Raw genomic sequence first — 21,789 nt, forward strand, 5'->3', positions numbered from 1 at the left:
CGCGTACGTCTGACAGAGATAGAAGGAGTCGACGCTCGAGTGCCTGCCCATTGAGAAATACTCTCTCACCGCGTCTTGCTTATCGCACGCCACGTCATCGAAGACGAAGATCGAGTTTGGACGCGCGTCGCTCGGTGGAATGACGTCACTGTTATTGGAGAACGTAAAGTAGCCAATTTCGTCGATCGATGTCAACAAATTCTCCAAATATCGATATTTCGGCTGTTGCAACGATTTCGAGTATACGTACACGTTTTCGAAACGTACGCCGTGCGGACTTTCCAGCAAGCTTATCAAGACGTTGGTTTTACCGCAATTCGAGGGTCCGCAAATGATCGCGCGTATAGTAGTCGGTAACATCGTACCGTGCTTGCGTTTCTCCACGTTGCCCCCCATCGACCGTAATCTGTCGTCGCAATTGGTCACGCGAATCGCCAGCGGTTGTCGCACGAATCTTATTTCTTTCCACACTGCCGACTCTCTGGCTGACTCGAACGCATATTTATAGGCAAGCGGAACCGCGAATCGCTCAGTAGCAAAGATGTTCGTCGTACTGTCGAGACCTTCCGATATTCGCGGTTTGAGCGCCGAACAGCTGCAATTTGTGCCGAAAGCCGTTCTGTTGCAAACGTGCGGCAATCACGTCCACTACGTGTGGGACAAGCTTCCGGAACATATAAAGGCGGATTTGGAGGTTCAAGAATATCGTCGCTGTTACGAACATTACAATCAACCGTGGCAGCGAACGCACATCGACGGTCCCGCGCCAATGATAAAGGATTGCGGCGAATGTCAACGAAAAAAATTGGTGAAGGCCTGTTAAATCGCGCGATAAACGCACTTCCGTTCGAATTACACATTCCCAGCTATCAATTTTGCGGTCCGGGAACTCGTTTACAAGAACGATTGGCGAGAGGCGATCGAGGTATTAATCCATTGGACGCGGCGTGTCGCGAGCACGACATAGCCTATTCGCGTAACCGCGATCTCACCGAGAGACACGCGGCGGACGAGATACTCGCTGCGGAAGCGCGAAAACGCATTACCGCGAGAGATTCGACTCTCGGGGAGAGAGCTGCCGCTACAGCCGTCTGGGCGACCATGAAGGCTAAGACGAAGCTCGGAATGGGCTTGAAAACGAAAAAATCGAAAACGGTGAAGAAAAAAAAGCTAACGAATAAACGGATACTTCCGACAGCGAAACGAGGCGGTGTATTGCCGATTCTACCGTTGTTGGGAGTTCTCGGTTCTCTGGCCGGCGGAGCGGCAGGAGTCGTAAAGGCCGTGAACGATAACAAAGCCGCGCGGCGTCAGCTGGAAGAGATGCAACGTCACAATCGCGCCGTGGAAGGTCGCGGACTTTATCTCGCTCCGTACAAATATGGACGAGGGCTGTATCTCGGCCCGCACAAACGCGGGCGAGGAGTAGCGTTAAAAATAAAAAAAAAAAAACGTCGAAAAGACGTTAAATATGCCCGCGGGTATTACGACTAACGTACAATTGAATCGACTGGCAAGGCGTATGCGCGTACCGTTCTTCAGAGGTGTCTTCATGCGTGATTCGTTACCGATCGGCGGTGTACGTCGAAACGAGAGCGGTATCGTGAATTTGGACGATGCAGCGGGTCCCGGTACTCATTGGGTAGCGTACGCGAAGAGGGAAGATCGAGTCGTATATTTCGACAGTTTCGGCAATCTTCGACCGCCGAAAGAATTGGTGCGATATTTCGGGCCGAGCGTGACGAAGATCGAGTACAATTGCACGTCTTATCAGCGATACGATCAGAACATCTGTGGACAATTGTGCCTGCGATTTCTCCGGACGATCGACGCTAATTTAAAGCCCGACGGTGCGCCGTGGTGACTCAGTATTCGTTAACGGTTTTCGCCGACATGTCTATAACGTTCACGCTGACGGGGAAGAGCAGCATCCTCGCGGAGCACTATTTTCCCGCCGTGGATCTGAGCGACGGTGACTACGAGCTCGGTCTAACGTGTTTTGAGACTTATCACACGATTCCGAACGTGAATTCTTCGAACAATAAATTTTATTTCGACGAGGATGACACGGAAATTACGATTCCCGAGGGATCGTACGAGATACGAGCCATACATGAGTTTTTGAAACGCGAAATTTCACGAAAACGCCCGCGACGCGTAAATCGTTCCAACGATGATCGTACGTCGGTCGCGAATATCGCGCGAGAGGCGACCGCTCGCGCGAACGGCTACGAAGACGAGGCCGCGGAATACCCGATAGTGCTCCGCGCAAATTACAATACGATGAAGAGCGAGATCAAGTGCGCTTTCAGAGTGAACTTTAACAAACCGAACAACGTTGGATCGCTGCTGGGATTCTCGTCGAAGCGTATATTGCAGCCGAGACAGTGGCACGAATCGGACGCGTCGATTAATATTATCAACGTAAACATTATCCGCGTGGAATGCAACGTGACCGCGGGTGCGTACAGCAACGGCAAACGTGTTCACACGATACACGAATTTTCACCGAGCGTACCACCGGGATATAAGATATCGGAAACGCCGGCGCAGATCATTTACCTGCCGATCATCGCGCGAAGCGTTACGGATCTAACGATACGCGTCACGGATCAAGACGGACGATTGCTCGATTTTCGAGGAGAAGAGATCACCGTCAGATTGCACGTACGACGACTACAGCGATAACGCGCGACGTGTGACATGCTCGTGTTGAACGACTCGGAGCGTGCGACGGATAAGAATATCTTTACGACTGCGACGATCGACGATATCATCAAATCGACATTCGGTAGCGTTAAAACAGAGACGAAAACAGAGACGAGAAAGAAGCTCAACGCATCGAACGTTAAATTTTTACAATCTCTGGGATTCGCGGTACGAAACATCTGAACGATGACTGAAATTCTTAACATCGGAGGCGAGCCGGTCTTTGACGATCGCATCGTCAAGATCGAGACTCACACGTACAACCCGTACGCCAACACAACGTTCGAGTATAGCGACGAGATACGAATACCTATACAACAGCAGGATCTGTATACGTTGCCGTGCGAAAGTTTTCTCTACGTCGAAGGAACATTGACGGTGACCGGAGCAGCCGGCCAAGCCGATAACGTGGTATTGGGGAATAATTGCGTCGCGTTCATGTTCGATGAAATTCGATACGAGCTCGACGGTGTGGAGATTGATCACTGCAGAAACGTAGGAATAACCAGCACGCTCAAGAACTACGTTACGGTATCGTCCGACAGAAGCGTGATCCTGCGAAACGCGGGCTGGGAACCGCATAATAACGCGAACGGATACTTCAATTTCTGCGTACCGCTCAACCTGTTACTGGGATTTTGCGAGGATTACAAACGCGTGGTGATCAACGCTCGTCACGAATTAATCTTGATACGATCGCGCACCGACAACAATTGTCTGTTGGGAAGTCTCGCGTTGGAGCCTACTGTCAAACTACTCAAGATACAGTGGCGAATGCCTCACGTGGTATTGAGCGAGGTCAACAAGCTGTCGATGCTGCGCGCCTTGGAAAACGGACGATATTTAAGTATGGGTTTCCGTTCGTGGGATCTGTACGAGTATCCCCTGTTGCAGAACACGACCAAGCACTCGTGGGCCATTAAGACCGCGACTCAGCTCGAGAAACCGCGATACGTCGTCTTCGCTCTGCAAACGGGTCGGAAGAACGTCATGTCCGCGGACACGAGCCGATTCGACGACTGCAAACTGACCAACGTGAAACTCTACCTAAACTCGGAAGTCTATCCGTACGACGATTTGAATTTGGACTTTGGTAAACACAGATGGGCGATTCTGTACGTATGTACGCGCGTTTCTGCAAGGGCTATTACGGATACGAATATCTCGAGCCGAGTCTCACCGTTTCAACTTTTCTACGTAACGGCCCGTTCGTGATCATCGATTGCTCTCGACAAAACGAATCCGTCAAAAACGCCACCGTGGATGTCAGACTAGAATTCGATTGCATGGAGAACGTACCGCCGAATACCTCCGCGTACTGTCTCATCATACACGATCGCGTGATCGAGTACAATCCGTTGACCAACGTAGTGCGCAAAATAGTCTGAGTGTTCGCGGCAACGTCGACGAAAATTTTTTCTCTCTTTAACTCCCGATACAAATTTATGAGAGGGGAAAAAGAGGGGAGCAGGATATAAAAATCAGAGTGTCGCGAAACGCGCGTCATTCCTCTCGATTCACGCATCGAAGAAAGAGAGAGATATTTCTTCATGTTTGCACCAACGTTCGTCGACCTGCAAGGTTTCGTCGTCGGGATGAAGTTTGTCGTGAAGGAGGTGGCGGTGCTGAGAAACGGGGCCGTTCTGGCGCATTACATCTTTACATGCCCCATGCCGTGGAATCTCCTCACAAAATCCGACAAATCGTGCGCTTCCTGGTTGATTCGCAATCACCATGGATTACGATGGGAAGACGGAAACGTGTCGTACAGCAAGGTGAAGCGTTTAATTACATCAGCGGTGCTCGGTGAGGAAGAGGACAACGACGACGACGACGACGAGATGCCGACTCTCGTGTACGTCAAGGGATGCCAGAAACGAGAATGGCTGGTAGATCTGCTTGAGAGTAAAGCGAGAAAAAACCTAAACATCGAGACTCTGGATGCGGATACGAAGATATCGAATCTTTAAATAATCTAGATGTTACCAATACTGTGCGATGTGGAAAACACATTAAAAATTGCGCATTGCAAAATGTATTAAAAATATTTAACTGGTGGTCGCGACGCCAGAGAGAATTGTCATCTTTTTAAAAAATAAATTTTATACGTATGTGTAAATTTTTCAATGTTTTATTTCTTTTCCCTTTAGTCGATAGTGTACAAAATTAAAGAATAAGTAGGTATACGTGACGAATTCTAACTCGAGAGCTTCGAGGAGGGGGAATGGGGTATCAGTTTTAGACGAACATGTCTGAACATGTTTCGCGGTTGATGTCATGCGGAGGGGGGGATATACGTCTTAATAAAGAAAAAACATCCTACCTTAGTCCACTCTCCTAAAATTCAGAGCGCTGATTGCGCGTTACAGAAACATTAATTTCCCCCTCCTTCATCATAGTTTTGGAAGGGTTATAGTGGGTGCTGTCGCGTATACTCGATTACTTTTATACGACTAGTCTCGTATCGGCTGCTTGTGCGAACGGTCCGCTTCTCATAACCGAGAGAAAAAATGTATTCCGTTGGAGGAAGCAACGGCGGCAACAGCGGCAACAGCGGCAGCAGACGTATGAATTATTACGTGCCGATTCCCGATGTTGAAACTCCAACGTGTGAAAACAAGTAAGTTTTGTATAATTTATAGAGCTTTATATTTTTTTATATCTTTTTTGCGAATTGTATTATTTTGAAAGTAATCTCATTATTTTTTTCTACAGCATTTCGTTGGATCGTCGCGCGGTTCGTATACTCAGCAGACGATACGCGCTGACAGCTACGGAATACAAATTCCTCGAAATTGGTATCAACGTGGGTCCACCGAGCTACGTGGAGATCGCCATTGGAGATCCTCGCCGAGGAAAGGAACTGCTGTTGTCTCTCGAAACGTGGAAGGCGCTATACGAGCAACGGCAAAATATTCAGAATTTCTTTCGCAATGACTTCAAAGATATCCATAGTTTTATAAACGTTGGACCGCTAACGGTGAGAGTTTGTACGGTTAATAACATCAAACTCATACGTCTCGAATCTGCAAACGTATGCTTGAGAATGACCGAATCGACGTTGCATCGTATGTTCGATCTCGATCGATGCATCGATGCGAGATTCAATCATTTGATCAGAATACTTGCGACGGTCGATGCAAAGTTTGCGCAGTTCTCCGATATCGCGTCCACTGCGAAGGATCCCAAGGAAGCGTCGAATGTAATATACGCTAGCGATGCGTTCAATACGAATCAGATCATCGATTGCGAGCTCGCAGCTTTAGTTTTTAGCACGTAAGATATATTATGTAAAAGAAGAGTTAAATAAACAGGCTTTTCTTACACCCTAAAACGAACGATGTATTTTTCTTTTGCGTGCATGTCCTTCACCCACTGTATCTAAAATTATCTTTCCTTCTCCCAATTATTTATTATAAAGAAAAGAAACGCGAGCGAAGGGGTGCGAGCGAGAGAGGACGCGAACGAAGAGACGCGAGCGACAGAGAACGCGTTCACATGTGTCGATGCTCCGTCGAACTTTTGCCTGCCATTGTAGTGCGAGACATATTTCATTTTAATTTCTTTTCGTTGGAAGGGGCTGTCCGTTTGTAAACTGTTACCATTTCTTTCTCTGGTGACATTTTACCCCGCTTCGTTCTGCAACCGTCGTTGCAGAACCGAGAATTCAGTCTCGTCGAGTCCGCGAAACTAAGCGTTTAAAAGCTTCAGTAGTGTCAAAAATTATGGTGCAGTACGTAGAAGTACTGATTCCGAGGGAGGGCACGGTACGGAAGACACGGTGACAGTGTATAGTGAATAGTGACATAATATAGTTTTTTAAATGTTTTTTTCTGTTTAGCAGATGCAGTTAAATATACAGGTCGTGACGGATGAGCGGTGGGTGCGGGTGCGCATTGCACGGGAACACGTAAGTCTTATTTTTTGTGCGTGCGCGCGTGTTTTGAAAAAAAAGTACAATAATATTTTATATATATTAATTTTACAGCTGTGGATGAGTTACGTGATACCGGGATTTATCAATATAGCTCACCGGCGTTGGATCCAAGAGGATAGAAGTATTGAGAGAGATCTGTGCGATTACCGAGAAACATCTCGATACGCGTTACTCAAACTTTTCGGAGAGGATACCTCCGACGAGGAAGAAAATGAAATCTGGTAAAATAATCGCTTTTTAATAAAAAATTTTGAATTTTTATTAATTATATTAATCATATTGCATTTGTATGTTTCAGGTGAAGATCCTCCGGATAAATTGATCCTTCTTATAAATTTTTTAATTTTTATATTATAAATTTTCTCGAAATAAACAAAAAATTAAATAATTATAATATTTATTTCCCTTCCTTCTCCATACCTTAGATAGTTTAATTATATATAATAAAATATATTTATTATGGGGGACGGGAGCGAGAAAGACTGCGCGCGAGAGAGAACGCGAACGGGGGACGGGAGCGAGAGAAAGACTGCGCGCGAGAGAGAACGCGAACGGGGGACATGAGCGAGCGAGAGACTGCGCGCGCGAGAGAACGCGAACGGGGGACGGGAGCGAGAGAAAGACTGCGCGCGAGAGAGAACACGAACGGGGGACGGGAGCGAGCGAGAGATTGCGCGCGAGAGAGAACGTGAACGGGGGACGGGAGCGAGCGAGAGAACGCGCGCGAGAGAGAACGCGAACGAGAAGACGGTCCTTTTCGAGAGGAAGACAAAGAAAAGAAATAACGCGCAACGTCATAATTGAATGGCACCGCAAAAACGTGACCCAGTGAACCTGTGACCCACATGTTCACAAAAAAAAAAAAAAAAAACCTCAATAAATTGCCCTAAAAGACATGTCTGAAGAGGACATTGCGGCGGTAGGCATGCACAGCGGGGGTCTCCGAGACTCACAGGCCAACTATCTTTTCCGGCGTTTTATTGTTTCCCTTTTTTTACCCCGTATATCTCGGAGTTTTTTTAGAAATTTTTCTTAAAATAAATAAATATTAAATAATTATCTATTCCCTTTCTCTTAGATAGTTCTCCTATACAGAAAAATAAAGAGAAGAGACCGCGACGGTTAAGTCGCATAAAATTTTGGTCGAGTACCTACGTCGCGCGACCATCGATGCTCGGCCATCCGCAGTGCGAGATGATATTCGTTTATAAATTCTGTCATCGACGTTCGTCGATACCCATAGAAATTGAGCCGCGTTGCCGCGCTTATGCCGTCTAGTGTTTATAAAATCTAGCAGCCTGTCATCGGCGCTCGCCTTTGTAACGCGCGACGCCATAGCCGAATGGCGCCGCGAAACACCAATAAGCGGCAATTCCTACGAAGAAAAGTGAAAAGGACCGCGGTGTCACGCTAGTCGCAGGTCGTAAATTATAGCAGCCTGCCATAGGCGCTCGCTCGCATTTGATAAGTGTGAAATGATATCTGTTTATAAATACTATCGGCCGAACATCGACGCGAGGCTGCATTTGTTTATCGAACATGTCCCGACGCGCTCGCCTAATCCACCCCCCCTCCCCCCCTTCCCCAACCCTATGCTAGAAACGCAGATCACCCACCACCCCCCCCCCTCGCACCATATGGTGGGAACGCAGACACCCCCCCCGCCGCACCTCCTCGGAAGACGGCGGCACTAGAGTTCCCCCCCCCCGCGCCAGGCAGACCCCGCGGCCGCGAGTCCTTCCCCCCGCCCCTCACCCCCCCTGAGATCCCTGATATAGAAGTCTCATATATATCCTACTCAATTACCTTGATTTTTACTGAAATGAGAATCTACCAATTACACACTGCGCAGTGCGCAATATTATTCAATTATCATTGAATTTCTCACTATTTTCATGGAATTATGACGAGTACACAATTCTACCTGCAAAAAATAACAGTTATTATTTATCCCTCATCATCATTTTTGTGGAAAATATTCATCAAATTGTGAACGTAAATTATTTTGAAAATAACTTGAATAAAATAAATTGAATAAATTGAGAAAAGTAATAAATTTTTATTTTAATGCCTGGAATTATAATAATTCGTAAATTAAACTCAAACATCTTAAAATATAAACTTTTATTAAATCATTATTTAAATATCTACATATTTAGAAATAAAATTTTGCTGATATTTATTTTTTGTTTGCTTCAAACAAGAGTCAGAAGTTATGTGAACCACGGAGACAATGCAAGGAGATTTAGGTGGTAATTATTCAGTTTACACCCCTCACCTCCGATTTTGATGAACTTAAGCTCAATCGCGTTTTTGCACGAAACGAAAGAATCTGGCAGAAAAAAGTGTCGCTCTGCCCCGCGACGCGAGATATTAATCGTTAAAGTTGACAGGAATCAGGTTATGATTCCTGTCATACCGACAACATGTAGCAACACTGAACGTGCCCTGCGGCCACATGCGCATGCTCAGTGGTCGCACGCGCATGTAAAACTGCGCCAATTTTAAATGAATCAATCGTGCAGAATAACCAAGCATCTCAATTCAAGCAGTTAGGTCTCACGCTGGGAGTTTCATTAGTTTAATTATGCGTGGGAAGCACACACACACACACACACACACACACACACACACACACACACACGGGGGAATGCGAAGGGGGGGCTTTCGCCCCCCCTTCCCCGCACCCACCCCGTCGGTAGGCAGCGTGGACCTCGCTTTACAACATAAAGTACATGCTAAGTTGTAAAGCGAAATTATAAAGCACATGCATGGAGGGGTGCAAGGGGGCTTACATGCGTGAGCGCACGTGAACAGAAAGGCTTTTCTCCCCTGCACCCTCCCCCATGCATGTACTTTATAATTTCGTTTTACAACTTAGCATGTACTTTATGTTGTAAAGCGAGGTCCACGCTGCCTACCGACGGGGTGGGTGCGGGGGAGGGGGGGCCAAACGCCCCCCCTTGCACCCCCCCGTGTGTGTGTGTGTGTGTGTGCTTCCCACGCATAATTAAACTAATGAAACTCCCAGCGTGAGACCTAACTGCTTGAATCGAGATGCTTGGTTATTCTGCACGATTGATTCATTTAAAATTGGCGCAGTTTTACATGCGCGTGCGACCACTGAGCATGCGCATGTGGCCGCAGGGCACGTTCAGTGTTGCTACATGTCGTCGGTATGACAGGAATCATAACCTGATTCTTGTCAACTTTAACGATTAATATCTCGCGTCGCGGGGCAGAGCGACACTTTTTTTTGCCAGATTCTTTCGTTTCGTGCAAAAACGCGTTGATTGACCCTAAGTTCATCAAAATCGGAGGTGAGGGGTGTAAACTGAATAATTACCAAAATTATATATAATTTTGTGTAATAATATATAATGAATAAATAAAAAGTAATGGGGTGACGGCTGGTCTAGTGGGTAGAGCGCCAGATTCGTAATCCGGAGAACCGGGTTCGAATCCCGCTAGGCCTCGGAGGAATAAAAAACTCTGCCCCTCCATCTAGCGGAGAGAAGTCTCCCTAGATGGAAAAACTGGGCTCCGTCTCTTCGGAGGAGACGTTAAACAGTTGGTCCACAGAAAGGTCCGGATAAGGTTGGGTACGTCCCTTCAAAAACGCCCTTTAAGGCTCCCTGGGGTATATAAAGTAAATATCTTTATTCTTTTAATAAATAAAAAGTGAAATAATTTATTTCATATATTATAACTTGGCACTGCTTGACGTGAGACAGTGCCGTTTGTCTCTTGATACCGTTTTTATACCACTGTTCGTCAAATCAAGAGATACGGTAGTGTCTCGCGCCAAGTACACGCGGAACGAGACCGACCGTATAATATAATATAATAACTAATAACTAACTCTTTTACGCGACGCGACGGGTTGCGAGTACTCGAGATGTTGAGATCTCGATAACGAGTGAACGGATCAAGTTCTAAGTAGGCTTGATCGATAGCTTGGAGTTCAATTAGGGGGGGGTTTCTCTTATAATATTCCGCTACGTGCCCTACGAGCGGAGATATTGCGACGCAAAGTCCAAATGTGAAAATTTATTTTTAAGATACTTCTACGTCGACCGTCTCTTATCTCAATATTATTATGATTATCAGAGAAACGTCACTTTCACTTTTTCGACACTGGCGGCTAGCGGCGTTAGTATCGCAGTGCAGTGCAGTGTAGACAGTGCGTTCGTTTAGCGCGCTGTCAGTCAGTTCCTATTCATCAGTTAACCTATCTCGAGAGCACTCGAGAGACACGGTAAGTACGAAGTACGCGCGGAGCGAGACCGACCGTGACTCTTTACGCGACGCGACAATTAATTACTATTATATTTATTTTATTTACTGTTTATTATTTTACGTTTACGTGAGTGTTTATACATACAGGTTAATAACCTATTATATTATTTTTTATTTTTATATTGACGGCAGGGAGTTGAGGATACTGAGATCAAGGAGCCTGTTCACACGAGGCGTTTCTGCCGCGCGATTGCGGCCGCGCGTTAATAACGTTTGCACGAGCCGCACGCGCGTACGCGAAACGGCAGTAACACCGTATAATCGTGCCGGCGATATACTGAATTTGAATTGCTTCGTGCTCTTATCTGGAGATTTCGTATCCCTACATCGTGTTACCATTGCACCGCTGCCGGAACAGAAGGTTCTCTACGCTTGGCAGAAAGTGACGACTGACACGTTCGATCCCGACTTCGTTGATCGCAGAAGAGCCTCGAGGTACGTTTCCGATTTGCACGTATATAGGTTATTCTACATAGAAGTCGTAGTCGTGAGTTGTAAGAAATTGACCAATCACATTCGAAGTTGAGAAGAATATTCAATCTGTGATTGGTCAATTTCTTACAACTCACGACTACGACTTCTATGTAGAATAACCATAACAGTATCGTGCGATGAATGTTGTACCCAATTATAACCTCAAATGAAGTTGTGTACGTTGCTAGTAACGCTGTCTGTAAAAATTTGCGTGAAAGATATATATATATATATCAAGATATATATATATATATATATATATATATATATATATATAACTAGATTACATTATATAGTTAATATATAGATAGATAGATATATATATATAACTAGATTACATTATATAGTTTATATATATATATATATATATATATATATATATATATATATATATATAATACTACAGATTTTTAGTAGCAGCGAATATCGGAACGCATTCCATGTATGTATGTACAGGTTGCGTGCGCAGCGGCTACTATAGCTTAATTTGCCTAGGATTGGTCTCTCTCGCGTGGAGCACAGGCATGCCGCCAGTGATGCGCTCGTTCTAATTGGTCGAGAGTGGCGTGCAAGTTGCGTGTCACGTGTCATGTGCCGGTCGTGCGTGATGTTACGCGCGTCGACGTCGTTCTTTCGCGGCGGCCATTGTTCTGGTTGTGCGTTGTGCGCCCGCCGATTCTGAGTTGGTCGTATTTAGCGTTAACGTCGGCAGTCCGAAGTCCCGCGTCGTAGTTTAATTAAGTTGCGTTAGTCAGTCGCGTTCTGTAATTAGTAAGTCGCGTCGCATATTTTTAGTGATCTGTCCGTTGTGAGCGTACCGCGCGTCGCTTCTTACCGCGCGGCACATGTTATATCCTGTGCAACACGTCCTGTGTGCAACAGCCTCCTCCATTTGCTTTTCGCCGGGACGAGACCGCGTGTTAATTCTATATCGTTGAAAGTAGTGAAAATGACATTTCTGATACATATATATACATACCTACATATATTATTGAGAGACGTCAACGTATCTTACGTAAGTATCTTAATATAAAATTTTCACTTTTGGACTTTGCGTCGCAATATATATCCGCTCGTGGGGCATGTAAAGCTAGAACTACATCTATCGTAACGTTTATTTGATCGTGGTCGTAAGCAATAAAGCCGTCGTAAACCGTATATCTATGCCAATACATCTATAAACACATTTTTCTTCACATGTCGAGAAAGCTGACAAGTTAGGTTATATGTTGTAATAGTTTAATAGTTTGATTAAAAATATATTTATTCGTACACAGGTATCACTTTGGCCAGAGCTAACTAGACAGTTGATGAGGACCGTTGTCAGGACCGTGAAATTTATAAAGAATTTTTTCAAGGAGGAACTAATAATTTGTAGACGTATTGTCTAACTACGTGTAGAAGTACAAAAAAATTCATAGCTACGTGCTTGGTACTAACAGGTATGATATTTTTATATGTGACACTTCCTGCATGATTCTTAATAATTGCTGCCAGAAATACTTCTCAGGCTACGGTCAACGTGACGCTAGAAATGCTTCGAAGCATTCCTCTTCTCTTTTCTTTCAATAAAGAAAGAAAGAGAAGAAGAACGCTCCAAAGCATTTGTAGCGTCACGTTGACCGTAGCCTCAATGTATGCAATACATATATATAGGTACGTATATAATAGATTGAGCATTCTCATTGAAGAGCTTCAGGCAAGATCTAATATTTTATATTATATTTTATATTATTATATATAATAATAATTTAGAATTTTGTAATAAGTAAAAAAATTAGTTTTTTTTACAAATAAGTATAAAATGTTTTAATTTGTCACTTACAGATGCTGTGAAAAAACGGTACAAAAATATTGATGATCGTGTCATTGAAAGTACAATAATTGATTGGTTCCGGCGAGCATCGGATAGGATTCCGAAGATTCGCGATGAGGCGAAATAATTTCTATCGAAGTTAATTTATCTACGATTTTCTATCTCGTACGAACCGCTGTGGTTCAAGAAGAAGCAAGATCCGTACACGGACAGTCGTTGTTTCGTTTATAATGACGAATATTGGGATCACAAGAGCAGAGGTGACTGCGGTTGCGATGTCCAAACATATTTTAGTTTGTTATATAGATAGATTCCATTGTGTGATGTGACTTTGTCACATATACATGCAGTGTGCAGAGAAATTTTGGATCGTTCAAAAGTGACGGTAGCCGAGATTAGAAGTCGCGACCGTTCGCGGTCGAGACTTTAAATGCTTATGAAATAACGTTGACGTGATAATGGGGTTGTTATGGGATATGGTTTAGCAATTAATTCTTTCAATGAAGTGGACGAAACTTGTTGGCAACTCTGACATGGGCAATGTGTAATTTGTACCGTAACCGACGTTTTGTTCCCCGGAAAAAATCTCCCGGAAATTAGTTCCCGGAAAAAATCTCTCCGGAAAAAATCTCCCCATCAAAAAATCTCCCCCGGAAAAAATCTCCCCCGGAAAATATCTCCCCCGGAAAAAATTTCCGTGCCCAGCAAAAACCGAGGTGCCACATGGGTTTACAACTTTCCACGTGTGAAAAGCCCACGCACGTACTTTGCAAGGCACACTATGTGTATAGTTTAATGATAGTGGAGCCCCCCGCAGGGGGGCGGAACTTACTGCCTCCACGCATACACTTTTCGCGCGAGGCGAGGTGCCACATGGGTTTACAACTTTCCACGTGTGAAAAGCCCACGCATATACTTTGCAAGACAACTTTTCTCAAAAAGTTTAACGCAACCAGCAAAGCGCAAATAAATTAAAAAAGTCGTCGTGACTAAAAACAAAGACAATAAATACATAACTCATGATAATTTAATACAACGAAAGATTGACAGCAACATTCCTCAGGATTTTCAACGCATCCAACAAAGCGCAATTAATGTAATACAATCTGCGTAACTAACAACAAAGATAAATAACACATAATTCATAACACATTTTTATAACGATAGATTGGCAGCGACATTCTTCAAATATTGTAACACATCCTGTCGGTTGTAGGCTGCAACGAGACTCTTCAATCGCGCATCGTTGTCTTTGTAGCGCTTGTTTCTATTATTCGCAAGAGCGTGAGCATTCGCGCGCGCAATGTGAGCTTCGACGAGACCCTGCTCTGCTTGAAGCAACTCAATCATTTTCCACAGTACGAGATGCGAACCATTTGCTCTCCGATTTAGTGCATGGTGCCATCCTTCCACTGCATTGTTGGTACGAGCAACAGTCACCGTCACTGAGGAGTAGTGGTTCCACAAAGAAATGTCAAACATTGCGCCGCGTCGTACTTTACGACGACCTAACACGCCAACCCAAGTGTGCTCAAAATAATCGAGAAAACCTCTCAAATCTTTTTCATTATCCGTGAAAAATTTCGACTGCAGCAAAGCATCGTACGCGTAAGTGACATCGCAGGAAGGAACAAATGCCAATGCGAATAACATTCGCAAATTACGAGCTACGCGGCTGCTCTCGCGGTACAATGGCGCAAGGTCGTGATCTTGTATACTACGCCAAAGTGCTTGACCGAAATGGAATAAACACCCTTTGATTTCACACTCGGGAAATTCTAGTGTAACGGCTTTTAAAAATGCCATCTCAAAATCCGACATTACATTTTTTGGGGCCACCCCGGGAATAGCATCTTTTAGAACCCGCAACAGAGTTTGATATGTTCTCTTGCGTCGATTAGGGCATAACGCATATACAAGAGGCACAATTTTGCCATTCACCTCCTCATGCACGGTGTACAGTTGGTCAAATATTTCAGGCACTACTTTAAAAGTACCATCACAATACCATATGTCACATCCTCGCAACACCTGCAGATTATCCTCCGTAGCAAATATAAGCAGTCTGTTGTTAATATCCTCAGAGTCAAATTACAAGAATTTCACGCTCTTCAATGTCTTTTGAAAGTGTTCTGGTATTTCATACAATGTGTTCTTCCTGGGATTAGGCGGTAAAGGATTGTTTCTTTGACGGATTCCTCGGACAGTCCGACTCAATGACTCAGCACTCGGTAATTGTGCAGCAACAGGAGACGACACCGTACCCAGCACGGACGCCACTAACGACGATGATGCTTCCTTGCTTGTCACCGCTTTCTTCCGTAATTTTGCAACAACGCGCTTTGTCTCAACTGTTGCAGCGTTAGGAGTGTGAGTTGTGTGCTCAGTTTGATGCAAAATGATGCCTATAATAAGCAAAAAATAAAAGAGTAATGACAATTTTCCGATACTGCCATTAAGTACATTAATTTACGTACCATCGCGTAACTCCGACGACGTGTGACAAATCCCCCGACACCCGGTTTTATACTGCACACACCGCCAAATAACTTTTCCATTAGACCCCTCCCCATGCTTGTAATACAATTCACCATCAGCAATCAGCTGATTTTTTCCCTTGTTGCTTTTTACAAATTTGAGCAGCATGGTGCACGATAATATCGCTACCAGTACTTACAACAGACTGATTACTGTTATTCGAGGTGATATTGCTGACGATGAGTAAACACAGTACAATCAGTTGACGGTTCCGAATAATAACATATACAAGCATCCAATAAAGTCGCACAGTCTAGTGTAACGGCTTTTAAAAATGCCATCTTAATTTGAAATACAGTAGTACTGGAATTTTGGATGGGAAGATTTTTTCCGGGGGAAATTTTTTCCGGGGGAGATTTCTTCCGGGGGAGATTTTTTTCGGGGGAGATTTTTTCCGGGAGAGATTTCTTCCGGGGGAGATTTTTTCCGGGGGAGATTTTTTCCGGGGAGATTTTCCCGGGAACTTATTTCCGGGGAGGATTTTTCCGGGGAGATTTCTTCCTAGAACCAATTTGTACTTGCATGTCATCGCCATCGCCTATTCTTTGACTCTTCTATCTCTCTCCCTTTCCTCCCCCCTTTTTCTTCCCCGTCTTTCTTTTCGTCTCTTCTTTTCTCTAGTACTGAAGTAATATTTAGTCCAACGTGATGTTTGATTAACATGCGCTTGCGTGCTCTTTTTTTTAAGATTTTGCGCTGAATTAATGTATAGTCAACCTTGAATTTTTCAGTTCGATTTGTAAGTGCGTTTTATTATACATATTAGGTATATGTATGAGTTCGTAAAAAATCGAAACTCTCAGGCAAGTCGAATGAATTCCGGATATTATTTTTAGCCTAAAGCTGAGAGATAGCAATAAGACCGTATAGAAAAGAAAAAAAACCTATTGTCATTAGAGAGGAAGGATTTCGAAGTTACATGTTCCATTTTATAATATATTCAGTATTCTCAACTTATTTTTAAACGAATATGAATCTAGTTTTCTAGAAATTAATCCGAGTTTAAGTTATACCGCACTCAATCGGTGCTGCTATATATACGAAAATTGTGTGTATTTTATTATTTTTAATCCATTATTGAAAGTATTTGTGTAAACGCAGATAGATGTGCAATGGGGAATAGAATCGAGCCGACATTTGACATGAATTAATATAAAAAATGCGCTGATTTTTCTTTTATATATGATCTTTTACATCATTTTTATAGAAATAAAGAACACCTCCATATCTTAAGAAGCCAATTGAACTTCGACACGCATTGGTATTTGTAATTTTTCCCTCGTTGCACACTTTCTGCTTGACCTAGTGTCACAACAAAGAAAGTCTGAAAAATATTCGAAGTGGAAAAATAAATCCTTACGGTATTGTACGTGAATTCGAAGATCCGTGCAACTGCACACGTTCAAAGGTTTATTCAGTGATTTATGAATACGCGCGCGCGAGAAGATAGACATTTGTTCAACATTTTACACACGTAATATAACGCCGACGACGATGATGCTTCCAAGTTTGGCCAGCGTTGTTCTATGGAAAAAAGGAAGAAAAAAAAGAAATCATGCCATTTTACGTCCGCACAGATTTCAAGCACGCTAGAAGCTACGCTCCGAGTTTTTAATCAATTTTAGAAGTGTTTGAAAACATCTAGTTATTTTTTATCAAAATGTTTTTATTTGAAAATGGAACGCATAATAAAATAGGGTTTAATTTCTTGCCTTTAATAGCAAGAATTTAATATGGCCGTGATGACTACCCATGAGTCTTAAAAATGAGGAACTTTCTTTTTTTATGCTTCTTTTACCTATATGGTTCTATATGCAGAACATAGTCAATAGTTCTTGTAATAAATGTTTGCATAACTATATATACATTTTAGCTGTACTATATATAAGCATTTATAAGTTGTGTTTTTTTATAATAAAATAAATATTAATCTGATTTTACTTTCTCGACCATTTCGCAAATTTAATAATCTTTATAAATGCTATTTTCAGAAATATCCATCAAAAACGTCTACACTACATCCATTTTACATCCTGGGGGCCTATTACGTATCTTTTCACGAGGTAAAAATGCGAAAAGTGAAAGAATTCACTAGAGTATACTATAATTTTATTGGTTGAAATCTAAATCTGTTCACTTTTCGCATTTTTACTTTGTGAAAAGATACGTAATCTAGGCCCCCTGGAAAGATATAACAATATTTACTGGACGTCTTTGGGTGATACGATGTACCGCCCAAAGACGTCCAATAGACATCGTTAGTACGTACAATGACATCTATTGGACGCCTTTAGTACGTACCATGTACGTACCGTTGTACGTACTAACGATGTCTATTGGACGTCTTTGGGCGCCACATTTTTCGTACAAAAAGACGTCTACTGGACGTCTTCGGCACATCTTCAGTACGTCATATGACGTACGGACGGGACGTCGTTTAGACGTCTAAAAGACGTCGGCGTGTTGCGTGGGTCCTCGTCCCACCGGCCCACTTTCTTCTTTTCTCCCTTATCTAACTCCTCTTCTGTCTCTTTCATTGCCTTCTTTAACCTTGCTTTTATCTCCTCCCATTCCTCCTCTAGCCCCCTCTCCCTTAACTCTACCCCGCCCAACTTCTGCCTGAACCTATTTCTTCCTTCTTCGTTCCATACACCACTCCAAATTCTTTCTCCTCCTTTGCCCCTTTTCCCTCTTTCCCGCTTCCCTTTTAGCCACACCAGGGTCCGTACTCTCTCGTACAATTTCATCGTCTAGCTTTTCAGCGCCATCTATTCTGGCTTACTCGTGAAAATGGAACTACGTAGCTAAAATTCAATATGGCGTCAGTTGAATCAGTCACGTGAGCCGAGTGGCCGAGTCACGTAGGTCACGTCGTCACGTACATCAACGTACATACGTAACGGGCAACAACGGGCGAGCAATCACGAGCATCGCGACTGATCGCGACGCGAGTTATTGCCGAATTTTCTTGTGTAATGTAAGTGTTCGAAATCAACGATCGGTCATCTTGTGCGGTATGGATGTGTACATGGATGTGTCTCGTGTATCATCCTGAAACGTTGAAACATTGCGTCAGCCTCTCGCTTTGGTCTTTTACGCATTCCACTTCCACATTCCGAAAGAACGGAGAATATTGGTAAGTTAGTTATCATAATTCGAAAATTAGTGAATCCAGCGAGAATCGGCACAAATTAATGTCATTGTTGTCGTTCTATTTTTCAGAGTCGACGGCCGGCGTTTCCTCCGTCTATCTTCTATATACGGACGTACCTCGTGTGTCGTTCTTGAACGTTGCTGAAACGTTGCGTCAGTCTCTCGCTTTGGCCTTTTACGCATTTGACTTTCACATTCCGAAAGAACGGAGAATATTGGTAAGTTAATTATCATAATTCGAAAATTAGTAAATCGAGCGAGAATTGGCACAAATTAATGTCAGTATTTTTATACTATTTTTCAGAGTCGACGACCGGCGTTTCCTCCGTTTATCTACACGGACGTATCTCGTGTGTCGTCCTAAAACGTTGCGTCAACCTCTCGCTTTTGCCTTTCGAAATTAGTAGACAGACTAATGGAAATGCCCCATTGTTTTAGGTAATCTTAAGACAAGTTATATTTATTAAGACGAGCAAGATATGTGTCATTATTCGCAACGTACTTACAATTAGCATGTTGCGATGTAAAATGACTTAGCTAAAAATTTACTATTTTATTTAGCGTGTTTTAACGACGTTAGTCGAATTGGAAGCTTTTCCCGAGGACTTATTTTCTTCCCCTTAATTTTAAGAATAGTTGTTTAAAATAAGTCAGGTACAATTCAAATGGATCATCCCAAATGTTTTACCTTATTTTGGACCACAATACGTCCAGGCTACAACTGCCAATTTTTAAGAAACGCTAAATTATCTACATGCGTATTGTCAGTGTTATGTATTTATATTTAATAGTTGAGCTTTTTTAATCCTTGTGTGTACTGTTTCAAGAAAGCTAGATATATAAACTTATATACGAAATCTTTTCCAATATTGCGAAAATGTAATATCACTTTTTTTCTTATGTATATTTTATCTTTTTTTTACAGATAATCTATATAAAATGTCGGTTAATTGCTTATATTGACATTGTGCAGATTAAAGGGGGCCAAGTTTGTAATATTCTTCACATATTACCATATTCCATCTCTGCATATAAAAGTAGAACACACTACAATTGTCAACTTGCAAAGAAAATATTCATATTGTTAGCATTCTTCTCCTTTTCGTGAATTAATATTTGGAATATGTTATAAAATGCATGCGATATTTTTTTCTTGCATTTGTTGTATTATGTCTCAATTTTAAACATGGATATATTATTATAGTAAAAAATTCATATCTGTAACATGTTTTGTTCACATGCACAATAATATATTTTTTTAAATACTTTTACTTGTATGTACTTGTGGCAAGTACATACATGATTAATAAAGATAATAATTCTATATCAATTTTAGGGCCGGTTGTTCCAACCTGTTGGTAAGCTGACTAGTAGTTAGATCATATATATGTCTTTGTTTATCATATACATTAGACAAAGATAGGCATTGATTTAACTATTGGTTAGCTTACCAACAGGTTGGAACAACCGGTCCTTATTTAGCTATTTTTCAAATTAGTTGAAAATATCTATTATCTTGTCTTTCTATCATTCTATTTTTTAATCATTGTTTTTTATTTCTTTTATTCGATCTGATTGATATCTATTGCATAACGCTGACGATATGTTTAATTAGCTAACCAATTAAAGGTTGACTACAAATATAATAATCACTTATAATTGTCAATAATAAATAAAGTGGCAGACGAAATGAGTTTTCCGTTTGTACAGTTAATATAGTATATATTATAGTATATATATAGTATAATATAGTATAATATAGTATAGTATAATATATAGTATAATATAGTATAGCATAGCATAGCATAGCATAGCATAGCATAGCATAGCATAGCATAGCATAGCATAGCATAGCATAGCATAGCATAGCATAGCATAGCATAGTATAGTATGTATAGTATAGTATAGTATAGTATAGTATAGTATAGTATAGTATAGTATAGTTAGTATAGTATAGTATAGTATAGTATAGTATAGTATAGTATAGTATAGTATAGTATAGTATAGTATAGTATAGTATAGTATAGTATAGTATAGTATAGTATAGTATAGTATAGTATAATATAGTATAGTATAGTATAGTATAGTATATTATAGTATAGTATAATAATATAGTATAGTATAATATATAGTATAATATAGTATATATATATAGTATATATATATATAGTATATATATATAGTATATATATAGTATAGTATATATATAGTAATATATATATAGTAATAATATAGTAATAATATAGTAATAATATAGTATATATATATATATATATATATATATATATATATATATATATATCCACAACAGACAAATGCATAATACATACAATTAAGTGTAATAGAATATATTAACATATAAAAAAGTAGCCATTATTTGAATATGCATGACGGTATAGCTTCGTAGCCATTGTTTTTTTTGTCGGTATTACATTATATGCCTTTGTTTAAAAATGCGTGGTTGCGATCGGTTTTTTATGGGCCCCAAAGATACTCGAAAAAAATTTATTATTTAATATATTCTTTACCTAAAATAAATTATAAATAAATAGATTGCGTCTACCTAAATTCAACATAATTTCGAGATTTTCGTTTCTTGTTCCGTAAATTTCTAAGAATTTCTTCAATTTTGAGTATTATTATTAGGAATTACTTTAATATAAAATGTCTATTCTTGTAAAATTAAATAAGATAGTCTGTCTACTAATTTCATTTGGATCCTTTACACTATTTATTATTTCGTATACAATCCTCACAGGCTTTGAATGTAAACATGAAATGTAAACTAGTACTATGTTTACGCGAGCGTTACTTCTATAGTAACTTATGAGAATGCATTTGTTTACGCGGAGTAAATTATCAT

General features: G+C 41.5%; 1 protein-coding gene and 2 long non-coding RNA genes across 5 annotated transcripts; all 3 read left to right on the forward strand.

The window, feature by feature from the left end:
- Window positions 1-468: 468 nt before the first annotated feature.
- Window positions 469-8,198, forward strand: LOC139822192 (uncharacterized). Of its 2 annotated transcripts, none has more exons than XM_071793814.1 (2): window positions 469-5,329; window positions 5,425-8,198. In XM_071793814.1, exon 1 carries the CDS (start codon window positions 2,896-2,898, stop codon window positions 3,922-3,924), a length of 1,029 nt encoding a protein of 342 aa, XP_071649915.1. In that variant the 5' UTR covers window positions 469-2,895; the 3' UTR covers window positions 3,925-5,329; window positions 5,425-8,198. Both variants share the same exon structure in this region, with proteins under 2 accessions (XP_071649915.1, XP_071649916.1).
- A 3,802-nt stretch (window positions 8,199-12,000) lies between these two features.
- On the forward strand, window positions 12,001-17,687 carry LOC139822165 (uncharacterized). 2 transcript variants are annotated; one of them, XR_011734466.1, is made up of 3 exons: window positions 12,001-12,434; window positions 12,697-12,861; window positions 13,247-17,687. It is a non-coding gene; the product is annotated as an uncharacterized lncRNA (long non-coding RNA). The 2 variants fall into 2 exon arrangements; XR_011734465.1 differs by lacking the exon at window positions 12,001-12,434 and adding an exon at window positions 12,465-12,635.
- Window positions 17,688-18,629: 942 nt separating this feature from the next.
- On the forward strand, window positions 18,630-19,774 carry LOC139822482 (uncharacterized). Its single transcript, XR_011734526.1, has 3 exons — window positions 18,630-18,909; window positions 18,996-19,144; window positions 19,231-19,774. It is a non-coding gene; the product is annotated as an uncharacterized lncRNA (long non-coding RNA).
- Window positions 19,775-21,789: the final 2,015 nt, after the last annotated feature.

Source organism: Temnothorax longispinosus, chromosome 11 (genome assembly GCF_030848805.1).
Source record: "Temnothorax longispinosus isolate EJ_2023e chromosome 11, Tlon_JGU_v1, whole genome shotgun sequence".
Classification (NCBI taxonomy): Eukaryota; Metazoa; Arthropoda; class Insecta; order Hymenoptera; family Formicidae; genus Temnothorax; species Temnothorax longispinosus.

Bases quoted from the DNA above. Each gene is read 5' to 3' on its own strand.
- LOC139822192 (XM_071793814.1), top strand. From the start codon at position 2,896: ATGACTGAAATTCTTAACATCGGAGGCGAGCCGGTCTTTGACGATCGC.